Source organism: Cyanistes caeruleus, chromosome 33 (genome assembly GCF_971803275.1).
Source record: "Cyanistes caeruleus chromosome 33, bCyaCae1.hap1.1, whole genome shotgun sequence".
Taxonomy (NCBI): Eukaryota; Metazoa; Chordata; class Aves; order Passeriformes; family Paridae; genus Cyanistes; species Cyanistes caeruleus.
In genome coordinates, this window is record NC_141734.1 from 506,696 (window position 1) to 526,307 (window position 19,612).

At 38.5% G+C, this 19,612-nt stretch overlaps 1 protein-coding gene across 3 annotated transcripts; it reads right to left on the reverse strand.

The window, feature by feature from the left end:
• Nucleotides 1-2,051: 2,051 nt before the first annotated feature.
• Nucleotides 2,052-19,389, reverse strand: PSMB5 (proteasome 20S subunit beta 5). Of its 3 annotated transcripts, none has more exons than XM_086870835.1 (4): nt 19,109-19,389; nt 15,360-15,666; nt 11,358-11,590; nt 2,052-2,159 (listed from the first exon to the last, which is right to left on the reverse strand). In XM_086870835.1, the coding sequence occupies exons 1-4, from the start codon at nt 19,328-19,330 to the stop codon at nt 2,070-2,072; spliced, it is 852 nt and encodes a 283-aa protein (XP_086726961.1). In that variant the 5' UTR covers nt 19,331-19,389; the 3' UTR covers nt 2,052-2,069. The 3 variants fall into 3 exon arrangements, with proteins under 3 accessions (XP_086726961.1, XP_086726964.1, XP_086726963.1); XM_086870838.1 differs by lacking the exon at nt 2,052-2,159 and adding an exon at nt 8,201-8,308 and having other exon boundaries at nt 19,109-19,372; XM_086870837.1 differs by lacking the exon at nt 2,052-2,159 and having other exon boundaries at nt 11,261-11,590; nt 19,109-19,372.
• Nucleotides 19,390-19,612: the final 223 nt, after the last annotated feature.

Below are 19,612 nucleotides of genomic sequence, written 5' to 3' on the forward strand. Positions count from 1 at the left end.
ACAAAAAAATCAGAAAAAAATCCCCAAAAATGCCCCAAAAATCCCCAAAAAATCCCGAAAAATCATAAAAAAATCCCTAAAAAATTCCAAAAAAAATCAGAAAAAAATGACAAAAAAACCACAAAAAATCCCCAAAAAATCCCAAAAAAATTACCAAAAAATCCATAAAAATCCCAAAAAATCCCCAAAAAATTCCCCAAAAAGTCCAAAAAAATTTTCTAAAAATCCCCAAAAATCCCACTTTTATTTCCCCAAAACCCCCAATTTTTTTTCCAAAAAATCCCCAAAAAAATCCCCAAAAAATCCCAAAAAAAACCACAAAAAACCACAAAAAATTCCAGATGAATTCCACTTTATTTTTGCCCAAATTCCCGTGTTTTTGCCCCAAATCCCCGCTCCCTTCCCGTAGCGCTCGTGCAGCTGCGCCACGCAGTCGCAGCTCACCTGTCTCCAGCCCTGGGGTCCCACCTGCAGCACGCGCTCGCTGCCCCCCGACTCTCGCCCCAAAAATGGCAATTTTACACCAAAAGAAATCCCCGTTTTTTACACCAAAACGTCCCCGGAAAATCCCTAAAAAATTACAGAAAAATCATAAAAAAATCACAAAAAATCACAAAAAAATTACAGAAAAATCTCAAAAAAATCACCAAAAAATCACAAAAAATCCCAAAAAAAATCCCCAAAAAATCCCAAAAAATTCCCAAAAAAATCACAAAAAATCCCAAAAAATTCCCAAAAAAATCTCCAAAAATCCCCAAAAAAATCACAAAAAATCCCCAAAAAATCCCCAAAAAATCCCAAAAAAATCACCAAAAAATCACAAAAAAATCTCAAAAAATCACAAAAAAATCAGAAAAAAATCCCCAAAAATGCCCCCAAAATCCCCAAAAAATCCCAAAAAATCATAAAAAAATCCCTAAAAAATTCCAAAAAAAAATCAGAAAAAAATGACAAAAAATCCCCAAAAAATCCCCCAAAAAATCACAAAAAATCCCAAAAAAATCACCAAAAAATCCCAAAAAATCCCAAAAAATCCCCAAAAAATTCCCCAAGAAGTCCAAAAAAATTTTCTAAAAATCCCCAAAAATCCCACTTTTATTTCCCCAAAACCCCCAATTTTTTCTCCAAAAAATCCCCAAAAAAATCCCCAAAAAATCCCCAAAAAATCCCCAAAAAACCCCAAAAAATCCCAAAAAAACCACAAAAATTCACAGAAAATTCCCGATCAATTCCACTTTATTTTTGCCCAAATTCCCGTGTTTTTGCCCCAAATCCCCGCTCCCTTCCCGTAGCGCTCCTGCAGCTGCGCCACGCAGTCGCAGCTCACCTGTCTCCAGCCCTGGGGTCCCACCTGCAGCACGCGCTCGCTGCCCCCCGACTCTCGCCCCAAAAATGGCAATTTTACACCAAAAGAAATCCCCGTTTTTTACACCAAAACGTCCCCCAAAAATCCCTAAAAAATTACAGAAAAATCTCAAAAAAATCACAAAAAAATCAGAAAAAATCTCAAAAATATCACCAAAAAAATCATAAAAAAATCCAAAAAAAATCACAAAAAATCCCAAAAAAAATCCCCAAAAAAATCAGAAAAAAATCACAAAAAATCCCAAAAAAATCCCAAAAAAATCTCAAAAAAATCACAAAAAAATCCCCAAAAATCCCAAAAAAATCATAAAAAAATCCCTAAAAAATTACAAAAAAATACCAACAAAATCAGAAAAATATGACAAAAAAACCCCCAAAAAATCAGAAAAAAATCCTCAAAAAAATCATAAAAAAATCAAAAAAATCACCAAAAAATCCCAAATAAATCCCAAAAAAATCCCCAAAAAATCACAAAAAAATCAGAAAAAAATCCCTAAAAATGCCCCAAAAAATCCCCAAAAAATCCCCAAAAAATCCCAAAAAATCCCAAAAAAATCCTTAAAAAATCCCCAAAAAATCTCAAAAAATTCCCCAAAAAATTCCATTTTTACCCCCCAATTTTTCCCCAAAAATCCCCAAAAAATCCCCAAAAAATCCCAAAAAAACCCCAAAAAAACCACAAAAAATTCCCGATCAATTCCACTTTATTTTTGCCCAAATTCCCGTGTTTTTGCCCCGTTTTCCCCTCCCTTCCCGTAGCGCTCGTGCAGCTGCGCCACGCAGTCGCAGCTCACCTGTCTCCAGCCCTGGGGTCCCACCTGCAGCACGCGCTCGCTGCCCCCCGACTCTCGCCCCAAAAATGGCAATTTTACACCAAAAGAAATCCCCGTTTTTTACACCAAAACGTCCCCGGAAAATCCCTAAAAAATTACAGAAAAATCTCAAAAAAATCATAAAAATATCAGAAAAAAATTACAAAAAATCACAAAAAAAATCACAAAAAAATCACGAAAAAATCCCTAAAAAATTCCAAAAAATTCTCAAAAAATCACCAAAAAATCACAAAAAAAATCACAAAAAATCTCAAAAAAAATCCCCAAAAAATCCCAAAAAATTCCCCAAAAAATCTCCAAAAATCCCCAAAAAAATCACAAAAAATCCCCAAAAAATCCCCCAAAAAATCACAAAAAAATCTCAAAAAAATCACAAAAAAATCTCAAAAAATCACAAAAAAATCAGAAAAAAATCCCCAAAAATGCCCCAAAAATCCCCAAAAAATCCCAAGAAATCATAAAAAAATCCCTAAAAAATTCCAAAAAAAATCAGAAAAAAATGACAAAAAATCCCCAAAAAATCCTCCAAAAAACCCCAAAAAATCCCCAAAAAAACCCCAAAAAATCCAAAAAAATCCACAAAAAATCACAAAAAATTCCAGATGAATTCCACTTTATTTTTGCCCAAATTCCCGTGTTTTTGCCCCAAATCCCCGCTCCCTTCCCGTAGCGCTCGTGCAGCTGCGCCACGCAGTCGCAGCTCACCTGTCTCCAGCCCTGGGGTCCCACCTGCAGCACGCGCTCGCTGCCCCCCGACTCTCGCCCCAAAAATGGCAATTTTACACCAAAAGAAATCCCCGTTTTTTACACCAAAACGTGCCCCAAAAATCCTTAAAAAATTACAGAAAAATCTCAAAAAAAATCCAAAAAAAATCACAAAAAAATCACAAAAAAATCTCAAAAAAAAAATCACAAAAAAAATCACCAAAAATCCCAAAAAAAATCTCAAAAAAATCCTTAAAAAATCCCAAAAAAATCACAAAAAATCCCCAAAAAAATCTCAAAAAAATCCTTAAAAAATCACAAAAAAATCACAAAAAAATCTCAAAAAATCACAAAAAGATCAGAAAAAAATCCCCAAAAATGCCTCAAAAATCCCCAAAAAATCCCAAAAAAATCATAAAAAAATACCTAAAAAATTCCAAAAAAAATCAGAAAAAAATGACAAAAAATCCCCAAAAATCCCCCAAAAAATCACAAAAAATCCCCAAAAAATCACAAAAAATCCCAAAAAAATCCCAAAAAAATCACAAAAAAATCCCAAAAAAATCACCAAAAAAACCCCAAAAAATCCCCAAAAAATCTCAAAAAAATCACAAAAAATCCCATAAAAAATCACAAAAAAATCACAAAAAATCCCAAAAAAATCCCAAAAAAATCTCAAAAAATCACAAAAAATCATAAAAAAATCCCTAAAAAATTCCAAAAAAAATCAGAAAAAAATGACAAAAAATCCCCAAAAAATCCCCCAAAAAATCCCAAAAAATCCCAAAAAAATCCTTAAAAAATCCCAAAAAAATCCCAAAAAATTCCCCAAAAATTCCATTTTTACCCCCCCATTTTTCCCCAAAAATCCCCAAAAAAAATCCCAAAAAATCCCAAAAAAACCACAAAAAAATCACAAAAAATTCCAGACAAATTCCACTTTATTCCCCAAAAATCCCAATTTATTTTTGCCCAAATTCCCGTGTTTTTGCCCCGTTTTCCCCTCACTTCCCGTAGCGCTCGTGCAGCTGCGCCACGCAGTCGCAGCTCACCTGTCTCCAGCCCTGGGGTCCCACCTGCAGCACGCGCTCGCTGCCCCCCGACTCTCGCCCCAAAAATGGCAATTTTACACCAAAAGAAATCCCCGTTTTTTACACCAAAACGTCCCCGGAAAATCCCTAAAAAATTACAGAAAAATCTCAAAAAAATCATAAAAAAATCACAAAAAAATTACAGAAAAATCTCAAAAAAAAATCACAAAAAAAATCACAAAAAAATCACAAAAAAATCTCAAAAAAAAATCACCAAAAAAATCACCAAAAATCCCCAAAAAAACTCAAAAAAATCCTTAAAAAATCCCAAAAAAATCACAAAAAAATCACAAAAAATCCCAAAAAAATCAGAAAAAAATCCCCAAAAATGCCCCAAAAATCCCCAAAAAATCCCAAAAAATCATAAAAAAATCCCTAAAAAATTCCAAAAAAAATCAGAAAAAAATGACAAAAAATCACCAAAAAATCCCAAAAAATCCCAAAAAATCCCCAAAAAATCACAAAAAAATCACAAAAAATCCCCAAAAAAATCCCCAAAAAAATCCCCAAAAAATCACAAAAAAACCACAAAAAAATCCCAAAAAACCCCAAAAAAATCCCCAAAAAATCCAAAAAAAACCACAAAAAACCACAAAAAATTCCAGATGAATTCCACTTTATTTTTGCCCAAATTCCCGTGTTTTTGCCCCAAATCCCCGCTCCCTTCCCGTGGCGCTCGTGCAGCTGCGCCACGCAGTCGCAGCTCACCTGTCTCCAGCCCTGGGGTCCCACCTGCAGCACGCGCTCGCTGCCCCCCGACTCTCGCCCCAAAAATGGCAATTTTACACCAAAAGAAATCCCCGTTTTTTACACCAAAACGTCCCCGGAAAATCCCTAAAAAATTACAGAAAAATCGCAAAAAATGACAAAAAAAATCAGAAAAAAATTACAAAAAAAATCTCAAAAAAATCACAAAAAAATCACAAAAAATCACCAAAAAATCACAAAAAATCCCCAAAAAAATCCCCAAAAAATCACAAAAAATCTCAAAAAAAATCCCCAAAAAATCCCAAAAAATTCCCAAAAAAATCTCCAAAAATCCCCAAAAAAATCACAAAAAAATCCCCAAAAAATCCCCAAAAAATCACAAAAAAATCCCCAAAAAATCCCCAAAAAATCACAAAAAAATCACAAAAAATCACAAAAAAATCACAAAAAAATCCCCAAAAAATCCCCAAAAAATCATAAAAAATCCCCAAAAAAATCAGAAAAAAATCCCCCAAAAAATCATAAAAAAACGAAAAAAAATCCCCCAAAAAATCCCAAAAAAATCTCAAAAAATCACAAAAAATCCCAAAAAAATCCCCAAAAAAATCACAAAAAATCCCCCAAAAAATCACAAAAAAATCCCTAAAAAATCCAAAAAAATCCCCAAAAAAACCTCAAAAAATCCCTTAAAAATCAAAAAAAATCCCCAAAAAAATCCTTAAAAAATCCCAAAAATATCATAAAAAAACTCCAGAAAAATCAGAAAAAAATGACAAAAAACCCAAAAAAAATCCCAAAAAAATCCCAAAAAATTCCCCCAAAATTCCATTTTTACCCCCCAATTTTTCCCTAAAAATCCCCAAAAAAATCCCAAAAAAACCACAAAAATTCACAGAAAATTCCCGATCAATTCCACTTTATTTTTGCCCAAATTCCCGTGTTTTTGCCCCAAATCCCCGCTCCCTTCCCGTGGCGCTCCTGCAGCTGCGCCACGCAGTCGCAGCTCACCTGTCTCCAGCCCTGGGGTCCCACCTGCAGCACGCGCTCGCTGCCCCCCGACTCTCGCCCCAAAAATGGCAATTTTACACCAAAAGAAATCCCCGTTTTTTACACCAAAACGTCCCCGGAAAATCCCTAAAAAATTACAGAAAAATCTCAAAAAAATCACAGAAAAATCACCAAAAAATTACAAAAAATCCCCAAAAAAATCCCCAAAAATCACAAAAAATCCAAAAAAAATCCCAAAAAAATCACAAAAAAATCACAAAAAATTCCCAAAATAATCCAAAAAAATCACAAAAAATCCCCAAAAAAATCCCCCAAAAATCCCCAAAAAATCTAAAAAAATCCCCAATAAATCACAAAAAATCACAAAAAAATCACAAAAAAATTCCCCAAAAAATCATAAAAAAACGAAAAAAAATCCCCAAAAAAACCACAAAAAAATCACAAAAAATCCCCAAAAAATCCCAAAAAAATCTCAAAAAATCACAAAAAATCATAAAAAAATCCCTAAAAAATTCCAAAAAAAATCAGAAAAAAATGACAAAAAATCCCCAAAAAATCCCCCAAAAATCCAAAAAAATCCCAAAAAAATAAAAAAAAATCACCAAAAAAATCCCAAAAAATCCCAAAAAAATTCCATTTTTACCCCCCAATTTTTCCCCAAAAATCCCCAAAAAAATCCCAAAAAAAACCCCAAAAAATCCCAAAAAAACCACAAAAATTCACAGAAAATTCCCGATCAATTCCACTTTATTTTTGCCCAAATTCCCGTGTTTTTGCCCCAAATCCCCGCTCCCTTCCCGTGGCGCTCGTGCAGCTGCGCCACGCAGTCGCAGCTCACCTGTCTCCAGCCCTGGGGTCCCACCTGCAGCACGCGCTCGCTGCCCCCCGACTCTCGCCCCAAAAATGGCAATTTTACACCAAAAGAAATCCCCGTTTTTTACACCAAAACGTCCCCGGAAAATCCCTAAAAAATTACAGAAAAATCTCAAAAAAATCATAAAAATATCAGAAAAAAATTACAAAAAATCACAAAAAAAATCACAAAAAAATCACGAAAAAATCCCTAAAAAATTCCAAAAAATTCTCAAAAAATCACCAAAAAATCACAAAAAAAATCACAAAAAATCTCAAAAAAAATCCCCAAAAAATCCCAAAAAATTCCCCAAAAAATCTCCAAAAATCCCCAAAAAAATCACAAAAAATCCCCAAAAAATCCCCCAAAAAATCACAAAAAAATCTCAAAAAAATCACAAAAAAATCTCAAAAAATCACAAAAAAATCAGAAAAAAATCCCCAAAAATGCCCCAAAAATCCCCAAAAAATCCCAAAAAATCATAAAAAAATCCCTAAAAAATTCCAAAAAAAATCAGAAAAAAATGACAAAAAATCCCCAAAAATCCCCCAAAAAATCCCAAAAAATCCCAAAAAAATCCTTAAAAAATCCCCAAAAAATCCCAAAAAATTCCCCAAAAATTCCATTTTTAACCCCCAATTTTTCCCCAAAAATCCCAAAAAAATCCCAAAAAAATTCCAAAAAAATCCCAAAAAAACCACAAAAAATCACAAAAAATTCCAGATGAATTCCACTTTATTTTTGCCCAAATTCCCGTGTTTTTGCCCCAAATCCCCGCTCCCTTCCCGTAGCGCTCGTGCAGCTGCGCCACGCAGTCGCAGCTCACCTGTCTCCAGCCCTGGGGTCCCACCTGCAGCACGCGCTCGCTGCCCCCCGACTCTCGCCCCAAAAATGGCAATTTTACACCAAAAGAAATCCCCGTTTTTTACACCAAAACGTCCCCCAAAAATCCCTGAAAAATTACAGAAAAATCTCAAAAAAATCACAAAAAAATCAGAAAAAATCTCAAAAATATCACCAAAAAAATCATAAAAAAATCCAAAAAAAATCACAAAAAATCCCAAAAAAAATCCCCAAAAAAATCAGAAAAAATCTCAAAAATATCACCAAAAAAATCATAAAAAAATCCAAAAAAAATCACAAAAAATCCCAAAAAAAATCCCCAAAAAAATCAGAAAAAAATCACAAAAAATCCCAAAAAAATCCCAAAAAAATCTCAAAAAAATCACAAAAAAATCCCCAAAAATCCCAAAAAAATCATAAAAAAAACCCTAAAAAATTACAAAAAAATACCAACAAAATCAGAAAAATATGACAAAAAAACCCCCAAAAAATCAGAAAAAAATCCTCAAAAAAATCATAAAAAAATCAAAAAAATCACCAAAAAATCCCAAATAAATCCCAAAAAAATCCCCAAAAAATCACAAAAAAATCAGAAAAAAATCCCTAAAAATGCCCCAAAAAATCCCCAAAAAATCCCCAAAAAATCCCAAAAAATCCCAAAAAAATCCTTAAAAAATCCCCAAAAAATCCCAAAAAATTCCCCAAAAATTCCATTTTTAACCCCCAATTTTTCCCCAAAAATCCCCAAAAAATCCCAAAAAAATCCGAAAAAAACCACAAAAATTCACAGAAAATTCCAGATGAATTCCACTTTATTTTTGCCCAAATTCCCGTGTTTTTGCCCCGTTTTCCCCTCACTTCCCGTAGCGCTCGTGCAGCTGCGCCACGCAGTCGCAGCTCACCTGTCTCCAGCCCTGGGGTCCCACCTGCAGCACGCGCTCGCTGCCCCCCGACTCTCGCCCCAAAAATGGCAATTTTACACCAAAAGAAATCCCCGTTTTTTACACCAAAACGTCCCCGGAAAATCCCTAAAAAATTACAGAAAAATCGCAAAAAAAATCACAAAAAAATCACCAAAAAATCACAAAAAAATCACAAAAAATCACAAAAAAATCTCAAAAAAATCACAAAAAAATCACAAAAAAATCACAAAAAAATCATAAAAAAATCACAAAAAAATCACAAAAAAATCACAAAAAAATCACAAAAAAATCATAAAAAAATCACAAAAAAATCTCAAAAAATCACAAAAAAATCTCGAAAAAAATCAAAAAAATCACAAAAAAATCTCAAAAAAATCTCAAAAAAATCCCAAAAAAATCCCAAAAAATCCCCCAAAAAATCACAAAAAAATCCCAAAAAAATCACCAAAAAATCCCAAAAAATCCCAAAAAATCCCCCAAAAATTCCCCAAAAAGTCCAAAAAAATTTTCTAAAAATCCCCAAAAATCCCACTTTTATTTCCCCAAAACCCCCAATTTTTTCTCCAAAAAATCCCCAAAAAAATCCCCAAAAAAACCCCAAAAAATCCCAAAAAAATCACAAAAAATCCCCAAAAAAACCACAAAAATTCACAAAAAATTCCAGATGAATTCCACTTTATTTTTGCCCAAATTCCCGTGTTTTTGCCCCAAATCCCCGCTCCCTTCCCGTAGCGCTCGTGCAGCTGCGCCACGCAGTCGCAGCTCACCTGTCTCCAGCCCTGGGGTCCCACCTGCAGCACGCGCTCGCTGCCCCCCGACTCTCGCCCCAAAAATGGCAATTTTACACCAAAAGAAATCCCCGTTTTTTACACCAAAACGTCCCCGGAAAATCCCTAAAAAATTACAGAAAAATCTCAAAAAAAATCACAAAAAAAATCATAAAAAAATTACAGAAAAATCTCAAAAAAATCACCAAAAAAATCACCAAAAAAATCACCAAAAAAATCACCAAAAAAATCACCAAAAAATCACAAAAAAATCTAAAAAAAAATCTAAAAAAAATCCCCAAAAAATCACAAAAAAATCCCTCAAAAAATCCAAAAAAAATCACAAAAAATCACAAAAAAATCAGAAAAAAATCCCAAAAAAATCATAAAAACCCAAAAAAAAATCCCCAAAAAAACCTCAAAAATCCCAAAAAAATCCTTAAAAAATCACAAAAATATCCCCAAAAATCCCCAAAAAATCAGAAAAAAATTCCAAAAAAATCAGAAAAAAATGACAAAAAACCCCCAAAAAATCCCAAAAAAATCCCAAAAAATTCCCCAAAAATTCCATTTTTACCCCCCAATTTTCCCCCTAAATTCCCCTGAAAAATCTCAAAAAATCCCAAAAAAATCCCAAAAAAATCCCAAAAAAACCACAAAAAAACCACAAAAAATTCCAGACAAATTCCACTTTATTCCCCAAAAAACCCCAATTTATTTTTGCCCAAATTCCCGTGTTTTTGCCCCAAATCCCCGCTCCCTTCCCGTAGCGCTCGTGCAGCTGCGCCACGCAGTCGCAGCTCACCTGTCTCCAGCCCTGGGGTCCCACCTGCAGCACGCGCTCGCTGCCCCCCGACTCTCGCCCCAAAAATGGCAATTTTACACCAAAAGAAATCCCCGTTTTTTACACCAAAATGTCCCCGGAAAATCCCTAAAAAATTACAGAAAAATCTCAAAAAAAATCCAAAAAAAATCACAAAAAAATCACAAAAAAATCTCAAAAAAAAATCACAAAAAAAATCACCAAAAATCCCAAAAAAAATCTCAAAAAAATCCTTAAAAAATCCCAAAAAAATCACAAAAAATCCCCAAAAAAATCTCAAAAAAATCCTTAAAAAATCCCAAAAAAATCACAAAAAAATCACAAAAAATCCCAAAAAAATCAGAAAAAAATCCCCAAAAATGCCCCAAAAATCCCCAAAAAATCCCAAAAAATCATAAAAAAATCCCTAAAAAATTCCAAAAAAAATCAGAAAAAAATGACAAAAAATCACCAAAAAATCCCAAAAAATCCCAAAAAATCCCCAAAAAATCACAAAAAAATCACAAAAAATCCCCAAAAAAACCTCAAAAAATCCCTTAAAAATCAAAAAAAAATCCCAAAAAAATCCCCCAAAAAATCCCTTAAAAATCAAAAAAAAATCCCTAAAAAATCCCAAAAAAATCCCAAAAAAATACCCAAAAAATCCCAAAAAATCCCAAAAAATTCCCCAAAAATTCCATTTTTACCCCCCAATTTTTCCCCAAAATTCCCCCAAAAAATCCCAAAAAAACCCCGAGAAAAATCCGAAAAAAACCACAAAAAACCCACAAAAAATTCCAGACAAATTCCACTTTATTCCCCAAAAATCCCAATTTATTTTTGCCCAAATTCCCGTGTTTTTGCCCCAAATCCCCGCTCCCTTCCCGTAGCGCTCGTGCAGCTGCGCCACGCAGTCGCAGCTCACCTGTCTCCAGCCCTGGGGTCCCACCTGCAGCACGCGCTCGCTGCCCCCCGACTCTCGCCCCAAAAATGGCAATTTTACACCAAAAGAAATCCCCGTTTTTTACACCAAAACGTCCCCGGAAAATCCCTAAAAAATTACAGGAAAATCTCAAAAAAAATCACAAAAAAATCAGAAAAAAATTACAGAAAAATCTCAAAAAAATCATAAAAAAATCACAAAAAATCACAAAAAAATCATAAAAAATCCCAAAAAAATCTCCAAAAATCCCCCAAAAAATCTCGAAAAAATCACAAAAAATCCCAAAAAAATCACAAAAAATCCCCAAAAAAATCACAAAAAAATCACAAAAAAATCTCAAAAAATCCCCCAAAAAATCCCGAAAAACCCCAAAAAAATCCCCAAAAAATCCCAAAAAAACCACAAAAATTCACAGAAAATTCCCGATCAATTCCACTTTATTTTTGCCCAAAATCCCGTTTTTTGCCCTCACTTCCCGTAGCGCTCGTGCAGCTGCGCCACGCAGTCGCAGCTCACCTGTCTCCAGCCCTGGGGTCCCACCTGCAGCACGCGCACGCTGCCCCCCGAGTAGGCGTCGCGCGTGGCCGCCTGGAAGATGGCGCGGCGAGCCAGGGCCAGCGCCTCCTCCTCGCTGGCCACCGGCTCCGCCAGCCCCCGGTCCAGCACGCCGTAGGCGTACGAGGAGCCCGAGCCCACGGCGAACGCCGAGCCGGCCACGCGCTGGCCCTCGCTGTCCACGTAGTATAAACCTGGGGGGAAAGGAAGGGGCGTGGCTAGTGGGTTTGGGGGGCGTGGCTACCGAGTTTGGGGTCATTAGGAACGGGTTTGGAGTCATTAGGATCGATTTTCAGGATGTGGCTGGTGAGTTTGGGGGTATGGCTACCGACTTTGGGGGTGTGGCTACCAACTTCGGGGGTGTGGCTACCGACTTTGGGGGTGTGGCCAGTGAGTTTGGGTCATTAGGAACGAGTTTGGAGTCATTACGATCAATTTTCAGGATGTGGCTAGTGAGTTTGGGGGTGTGGCTACCAACTTTGGGGGCGTGGCTAGTGAGTTTGGGTCATTAGGAACCACTTTGGGGTCATTAGGAACAAGTTTGGAGTCATTAGAATCGATTTTCAGGATGTGGCTAGTGAGTTTGGGGGTGTGGCTACCAAATTTGGGGGCGTGGCTACCAAGTTTGGGGTCATTAGGAACCAGTTTGGGCCATTAGGAGTCAGTTTGGGGTCATCAGAAGCAATTCTGGGGGTGTGGCTACCAGTTTTGGAGGCGTGGCTAGTGAGTTTGCGTCATTAGGAACCACTTTGGGGTCATTAGGAACAAGTTTGGAGTCATTAGGATCGATTTTCAGGATGTGGCTAGCGAGTTTGGGGGTGTGGCTACCAAGTTTGGGGTCATTAGGAACCAGTTTGGGCCATTAGGAGTCAGTCTAGGGTCATTAGAAGCCGTTTTGGGGTCATTTGGATCGGTTTCGGGGGTGTGGCTAGTGAGTTTGGGGGTGTGGCTACCAACTTTGGGGGCCTGGCGAGTGAGATTAGGTTGTTAGGAAGGAGTTTGGGCCATTAGGAGTCAGTTTGGGGTCATCAGAAGCAATTCTGGGGGTGTGGCTACCAGTTTGTGGGGTGTGGCTACCAACTTTGGGGGCGTGGCGAGTGAGTTGGGGCCATTAGAATTGAGCTTGGGCTCATTAGGAGATAATTTGGGCTCATTAGGAGTGATTATGGAGGCGTGGCTACCAACTTCGGGGGCGTGGCTACCAAGTTAGGGGCGTGGCTACCGACTTTGGGGGCGTGGCTACCAACTTTGGGGGCGTGGCTACCAAGTTCCGACCTGTGGCGAGCGACTCTGAGTCACTGCGAGTCCATTCCAGGCCATTAAGAGCAACTTTGGGGGCGTGGCCACTGAATTAGGGGGCGTGGCCACAATTTAATACCAGGGTGTTCAGCTGGGGGGCGTGGCCAGCGCCTTTGGGGGCGTGGCTAAGGGTCTGGGGGGCATGGGTTGCTCTTTTGGGGCGTGGCTTAGTGGCTTGGGGGCGTGATTTGCTTTTGGGGGCGTGGCTAAGGGCTTGGGGGTGTGGTTTCCCGTCTGTGGGCATGGCTAATGCATTTAGGGGCGTGGCTTGCTCTTTTGGGGGTGTGGCTTCTAGGTTTGGATGTGTTGCTTGTCCTTTTGGGGGCGTGGCTTCTCTTTTGGAGGCGTGGTTTGCCTTTGGGGGCGTGGCTAAGGCATTGGGGGCGTGGCTAAAGCGTTTTCCCGCCCTTTTTTAACCCTTTCCCTGCCGTTTTTCACCCATTTTTAACGCGATTTCCACCCAATTTTCACTCCCAGTCCAAACCAGTTCAAACCAGTCCAAACCAGTAACCCCAGCCCCCATTTCCCGCCATTTTTAACCCTTTCACACCCATTTTTAACCCTTTATTTACCATTTTTAACCCTTTACTTACCATTTTTAACCCTTTTTTTCCCATTTTTAACCATTTTCAACCCATTATTAACCCAATTTTCCCCGTTTTTAACCCAATTATCAGTCCCAGTACAAACCAGTACAAACCAGTAACCCCAGACCCCATTTTCCCCATTTTTAACCCATTTTTAACCCTTTTTAACCCTTTTTAACCCTTTTTAACCCTTTTTTCCCCATTTTTCACCCAATTTTCACCCAATTTTCCCCGTTTTTCCCCCAATTTTCCCTCTCAGTCCCTCCCAGTTCATCCCAGTATAAACCAGTATAAACCAGTACAAACCAGTAACCCCAGACCCCATTTTAACCATTTTTAACCCTTTTTTCCCCATTTCTCACCCAATTTTCCCCATTTTTCACCCAATTTTCCCTCCCAGTCCCTCCCAGTCCCTCCCAGTATAAACCAGTAACCCCAGATCCCATTTCCCCCATTTTTAACCCATTTTTAACCCATTTTTTCCCATTTTTCACCAATTTTTTACCCATTTTTAACCCTTTTTTTCCCAATTTTCACCCAATTTTCCCCCATTTTTAACCCATTTTTTACCCATTTTTAACCCATTTTTTCCCCAATTTACCCCCATTTTTAACCTTTTTTTTCCCAATTTTAACCCTTTTTTTCCCAATTTTCCCCCAATTTTCCCCCATTTTTCCCCCAATTTTCACCCAATTTTTCCCCAATTTTCCCCATTTTTCCCCCAATTTTCCCCCATTTTTCACCCAATTTCCCCCAATTTTCACCCAATTTTCCCCCATTTTTCCCCCATTTTTAACCCATTTTTAACCCATTTTTAACCCATTTTTAACCCAATTTTCCCCCATTTTTCCCCCAATTTTCCCCCAATTTTCCCCCAATTTTTCCCCAATTTCCCCCAATTTTCCCCCAATTTTCCCCCAATTTTCACCCAATTTTCCCCCATTTTTCACCCATTTTTTCCCATTTTTAACCCATTTTTCCCCATTTTTAACCCATTTTTCCCCCTTTTTTTCACCCATTTTTTCCCCATTTTTAACCCAATTTTCCCCCGATTTTCCCCCAATTTTCCCCCATTTTTCCCCCATTTTTCCCCCAATTTCCCCCCAATTTTCCCCCAATTTCCCCCCAATTTCCCCCAATTTTCCCCGTTCCCCCCAGTTTCCCCTCCCAGTCCAAACCAGTATAAACCAGTCCCTGGCCCGCGCTTGTCCCAGCCGCACACCATGGTGCCCAGGCTCAGCCCCGTGCCCTTGTACTGGTAGACCAGGTTGGCCAGCAGCTTGGAGGCGGCGGCCACCGACACGGGCTGCTCATCCCAGTCCAAACCAGTTCATCCCAGTTCAGACCACTTCAGAGCAGGAACCCCACACCCCCTTTCAAACATTTTTAACACATTTTTAACCCATTTTTAACCCATTTTTAACCCTTTTTTACCCATTTTTAACCCATTTTTAACCCAATTTATCCCCATTTTTTCCCCATTTTTAACCCATTTTTAACCTATTTTTAACTTGTTTTTTCCCCAATTTTTTCCCATTTTTAAACCTTTTTTTCCCATTTTTAACCCTTTTTTTCCCATTTTTCACCCATTTTTAACCCATTTTTTCCCCATTTTTAACCCATTTTTTACCCATTTTTTCCCCATTTTTAACCCATTTTTTCCCAATTTTTCCCCTTTTTTTCCCCATTTTTAACCCATTTTTTCCCAATTTTTTCCCCAATTTACCCCCATTTTTAACCCTTTTTTTCCCCATTTTTTCCCCATTTTTAACCCATTTTTTCCCAATTTTTTCCCCAATTTACCCCCATTTTTCCCCCAATTTCCCCCCATTTTTCCCCCATTTTTCCCCCATTTTTCCCCCATTTTTCCCCCAATTTTCCCCCAATTTCCCCCCATTTTTCCCCCAATTTCCCCCCAATTTTCCCCATTTTTCCCCCATTTTTCCCCCAATTTCCCCCCATTTTTCCCCCATTTTTCCCCCAATTTTCCCCCAATTTTCCCCCAATTTTCCCCCGATTTTCCCCCGATTTCCCCCCAATTTTCCCCAATTTTCCCCCCAGTTTCCCCTCCCGGTACCTGGCCCGCGCTTGTCCCAGCCGCACACCATGGTGCCCAGGCTCAGCCCCGTGCCCTTGTACTGGTAGACCAGGTTGGCCAGCAGCTTGGAGGCGGCGGCCACCGACACGGGCTCCTTGTTGCGCAGCTCCTGCACGCGGCTCTGCCGGGCCACCAGCCGCTGCCAGAAGCTGCAGTCGGCGGCGCCGCCCGCCAGCGTGCCCAGGATGTGCCGGGTGATGCCCAGCGCCTTCCGCACCGACTGCGAGGCGATGTACGAGCCCGCCGTGGCGCGCGAGTCCACGGCCACCGTCACCCCGAAGGGGGTCTGTGCCAAACAAAAAATCACAATTTTTTACCATTTTTTAGGATTTTTCACCATTTTTTTAGCATTTTTTACCATTTTTTTAGGATTTTTTACCATTTTTTTAGGATTTTTTACCAATTTTTTCTGATTTTTACCATTTTTTTAGGATTTTTTACCATTTTTTTAGGATTTTTTACCAATTTTTTCTGATTTTTTACCATTTTTTACCATTTTTTTCTGATTTTTTTACCATTTTTTTTCCATTTTTTACCATTTTTTTCCCATTTTTTTCCCCTTTTTTCCCCTTTTTTTCCCCTTTTTTCCCCTTTTTTCCCCATTTTTTTCCCCTTTTTTCCCCATTTTTTCCCAACTTTTTACCATTTTTTACCAATTTTTTCCCAATTTTTTCCCAATTTTTTCCCCATTTTTTCCCATTTTTTCACTATTTTTTCCCTTATTTTTTCCCATTTTTTCCCCTATTTTATACCATTTTTTGTATCATTTTTTCCCCATTTTTCCCCATTTTTTCCCATTTTTTCCCCATTTTTTCCCATTTTTTCCCCATTTTCCCCGTTAGTTTCCCCATTTCATTCTCCCCCGGCGCGTTCCGCACCGACTGCGAGGCGATGGACGAGCGGCCGTGGCGCCAGAGTCCACGGCCACCGTCACCCCGAAGGGGGTCTGTGCCAAACAAAAAATCACAATTTTTTACCATTTTTTTAGGATTTTTCACCATTTTTTTAGGATTTTTTACCATTTTTTTAGGATTTTTTACCAATTTTTTCTGATTTTTACCATTTTTTTAGGATTTTTTACCATTTTTTTAGGATTTTTTACCATTTTTTTAGGATTTTTTACCAATTTTTACCATTTTTTTAGGATTTTTTTACCATTTTTTTTCCATTTTTTACCATTTTTTTCTGATTTTTTTACCATTTTTTTTCCATTTTTTACCATTTTTTTCCCATTTTTTTCCCATTTTTTTCCCAATTTTTTCCCATTTTTTCCCCATTTTTTCCCATTTTTTCCCCTTTTTTCCCCATTTTTTCCCATTTTTTTACCATTTTTTTTAGGATTTTTTCCATTTTTTTCTGATTTTTTACCATTTTTTTCTGATTTTTTACCATTTTTTCCCCCATTTTTTCCCATTTTTTCCCAATTTTTTCCCATTTTTTCCCAATTTTTTCCCATTTTTTCCCCATTTTTTCCCATTTTTTCCCCATTTTTTCCCAATTTTTCCCAATTTTTCCCCATTTTTTCCCATTTTTTCCCAATTTTTTCCCATTTTTTCCCCATTTTTTCCCATTTTTTCCCCATTTTTTCCCATTTTTACCCAATTTTTTCCCATTTTTTCCTAAGTTTTTCCTCATTTTTTCCCCATTTTTTCCTGATTTTTTCCCCATTTTTTCCCATTATTTTCCCCATTTTCCCCATTTTTTACCCATTTTTCCCCATTTTCCCCATTTTCCCCGTTTTCCCCCATTTCATTCTCCCCCGGCGCGTTCCGCACCGACTGCGAGGCGATGGACGAGCGGCCGTGGCGCGCGAGTCCACGGCCACCGTCACCCCGAAGGGGGTCTGGGGAAACAGGAACAGAATCACAATTTATACCAATTTTTTCTGATTTTTTACCAATTTTTTAGGATTTTTTACCAATTTTTTCTGATTTTTTTACCAATTTTTTCTGATTTTTTACCATTTTTTTCGGATTTTTTACCAATTTTTTAGGATTTTTTACCATTTTTTTACCATTTTTTCCCATTTTTTCCCATTTTTTTTCCATTTTTTTCGGAATTTTTTCCCCAGTTTTTACCATTTTTTTCGCATTTTTTACCATTTTTTTAGGATTTTTTACCCTTTTTTTAGCATTTTTTACCATTTTTCCCCATTTTTTCCCCATTTTTTCCCATTTTTTACCACTTTTTTACCATTTCTTCCCAATTTTTTACCCATTTTTAACCCATTTTTCCCCATTTTTCCCCATTTTTTCCCAATTTTTCCCATTTTTCCCATTTTTTCCCCATTTTCCCAGCATTTTTTTACTGGATTTTTTGGGTCCAAAAATCAAATTTTGAGGGATTTTTAGGTCCCAAAGTCGATTTTTGGGTCAAAAAAGCCAATTTTTAGGTCCCAAAGTCGATTTTTGGGTCAAAAAAGCCAATTTTGAGGTGCCCAAAGGGGATTTTTGGGTCAAAAAAGCCAATTTTGAGGTGCCCAAGGGGATTTTTTGGGTCAAAAAAGCCAATTTTGAGGTGCCCAAAGGGATTTTTTGGGTCAAAAAAGCCAATTTTTAGGTCCCAAAGTCGATTTTTGGGTCAAAAAAGACAAATTTGAGGTGCCCAAAGGGATTTTTTGGGTCAAAAAAGGCAATTTTGAGGTGCCCAAAAGAATTTTTTGGGTCAAAAAAGGGAATTTTTAGGTCCCAAAAGGATTTTTTGGGTCAAAAAAGCCAATTTTGAGGTGCCCAAAGTCGATTTTTGGGTCAAAAAAAGCCAATTTTGAGGCGCCCAAAGGCATTTTTTGGGTCAAAAAAGCCAATTTTTGGTCCCAAAGTCGATTTTTGGGTCAAAAAAGCCAATTTTGAGGTCCCAAAGGGATTTTTGGGTCAAAAAAAGCCAATTTTGAGGTGCCCAAAGTCGATTTTTGGGTCAAAAAAGCCAATTTTGAGGTGCCCAAAGTCGATTTTTGGGTCAAAAAAGCCAATTTTGAGGTGCCCAAAAGAATTTTTTGGGTCAAAAAAGGGAATTTTGAGGTGCCCAAAGGGGATTTTTGGGTCGAAAAACCCAATTTTTGGGTCCAAAAACCAAATTTTGAGGGATTTTTAGGTCCCAAAGTCGATTTTTGGGTCAAAAAAGGGAATTTTTAGGTCCCAAAGTCAATTTTTGGGTCAAAAAAGGGAATTTTGAGGTGCCCAGACGGGATTTTTAGGTCCCAAAGTCGATTTTTGGGTCAAAAAAGCCAAATTTGAGGTGCCCAAAGGGATTTTTTGGGTCAAAAAAGGGAATTTTGAGGCGCCTGGATGGAATTTTTTGGTCCCAAATACAATTTTGAGGTCCGGAAACCAAATTTTGAGGCGCCCAGACGGGATTTTTAGGTCGAAAAACCCAATTTTTGGGTCAAAAAAGCCAATTTTGAGGTGCCCAAAAGGATTTTTTGGGTCAAAAAAGCCAATTTTGGGGTCCGGAAACCAAATTCTGAGGCGCCCAGACGGGATTTTTAGGTCCCAAAGTCGATTTTTGGGTCAAAAAAGGGAATTTTTAGGTCCCAAAGTTGATTTTTGGGTCAAAAAAGCCAAATTTGAGGCGCCTGGATGGAATCTTTTGGTCCCAAGTACAATTTTGGGGTCCGGAAACCAAATTTTGAGGCGCCCAGACGGGATTTTTAGGTCCCAAAGTCGATTTTCGCCTCAAAAAAACCGATTTTCGCCTCAAAAACTCCGATTTTTCAGCCTTTTCCCCCTCACCTTAAAGGCCAGAGTTGTCGTTCCGTGCAGCATCTCGAAGCCGGGCCCATCCAACACCGCCTGAACCCCGCACGGCGGAGCCGCCAAAGCCCGCGGAGGACCGGGAGGATCCCTCAGGATTTCCGGGATAGCTTCGGAATCTTCTGGAAAACCTTTGGAATATCCCGGGAAACATTTGGAAAACTCCGGCAGCTCCGAGCGGAGGACGCTGGCCAGCGCCATCTTGGATGAGGGCGGCTGAGGGGAAGGCGGGGGGGGGGGGGAGAGGTGACGCCTACAAAATGGCGGCGGTGAGGGCGGCCGGCCGCCATTTTGGTTAAGGGCAAAGCGAAGCTGAGGCGCGAAATGGCGGGCGCGCATGCGCAGAAAGCGCTGAGGGGAGGCGTGAAGGAGACGGCGCCATTTTGGTTGAGGGCGGAGCGAGGAGGAAAAGGGCGCGAAATGGCGGCGGCGCATGCGCAGAGCGGGAGGGGGAAAAGGGCGGGAAGGCGCCGGCGCCATTTT

Coding starts and splice junctions, on each gene's coding strand:
- PSMB5 (XM_086870835.1), bottom strand. CDS start 19,330: ATGGCGCTGGCCAGCGTCCTCCGCTCGGAGCTGCCGGAGTTTTCCAAA. Junction 15,667..19,108: donor CGACAACTCTGGCCTTTAAG/GTGAGGGGGAAA, acceptor TGTTTGGCACAG/ACCCCCTTCGGGGTGACGGT. Junction 11,591..15,359: donor CTGGGACAAGCGCGGGCCAG/GTACCGGGAGGG, acceptor CTTTCCCCCCAG/GTTTATACTACGTGGACAGC.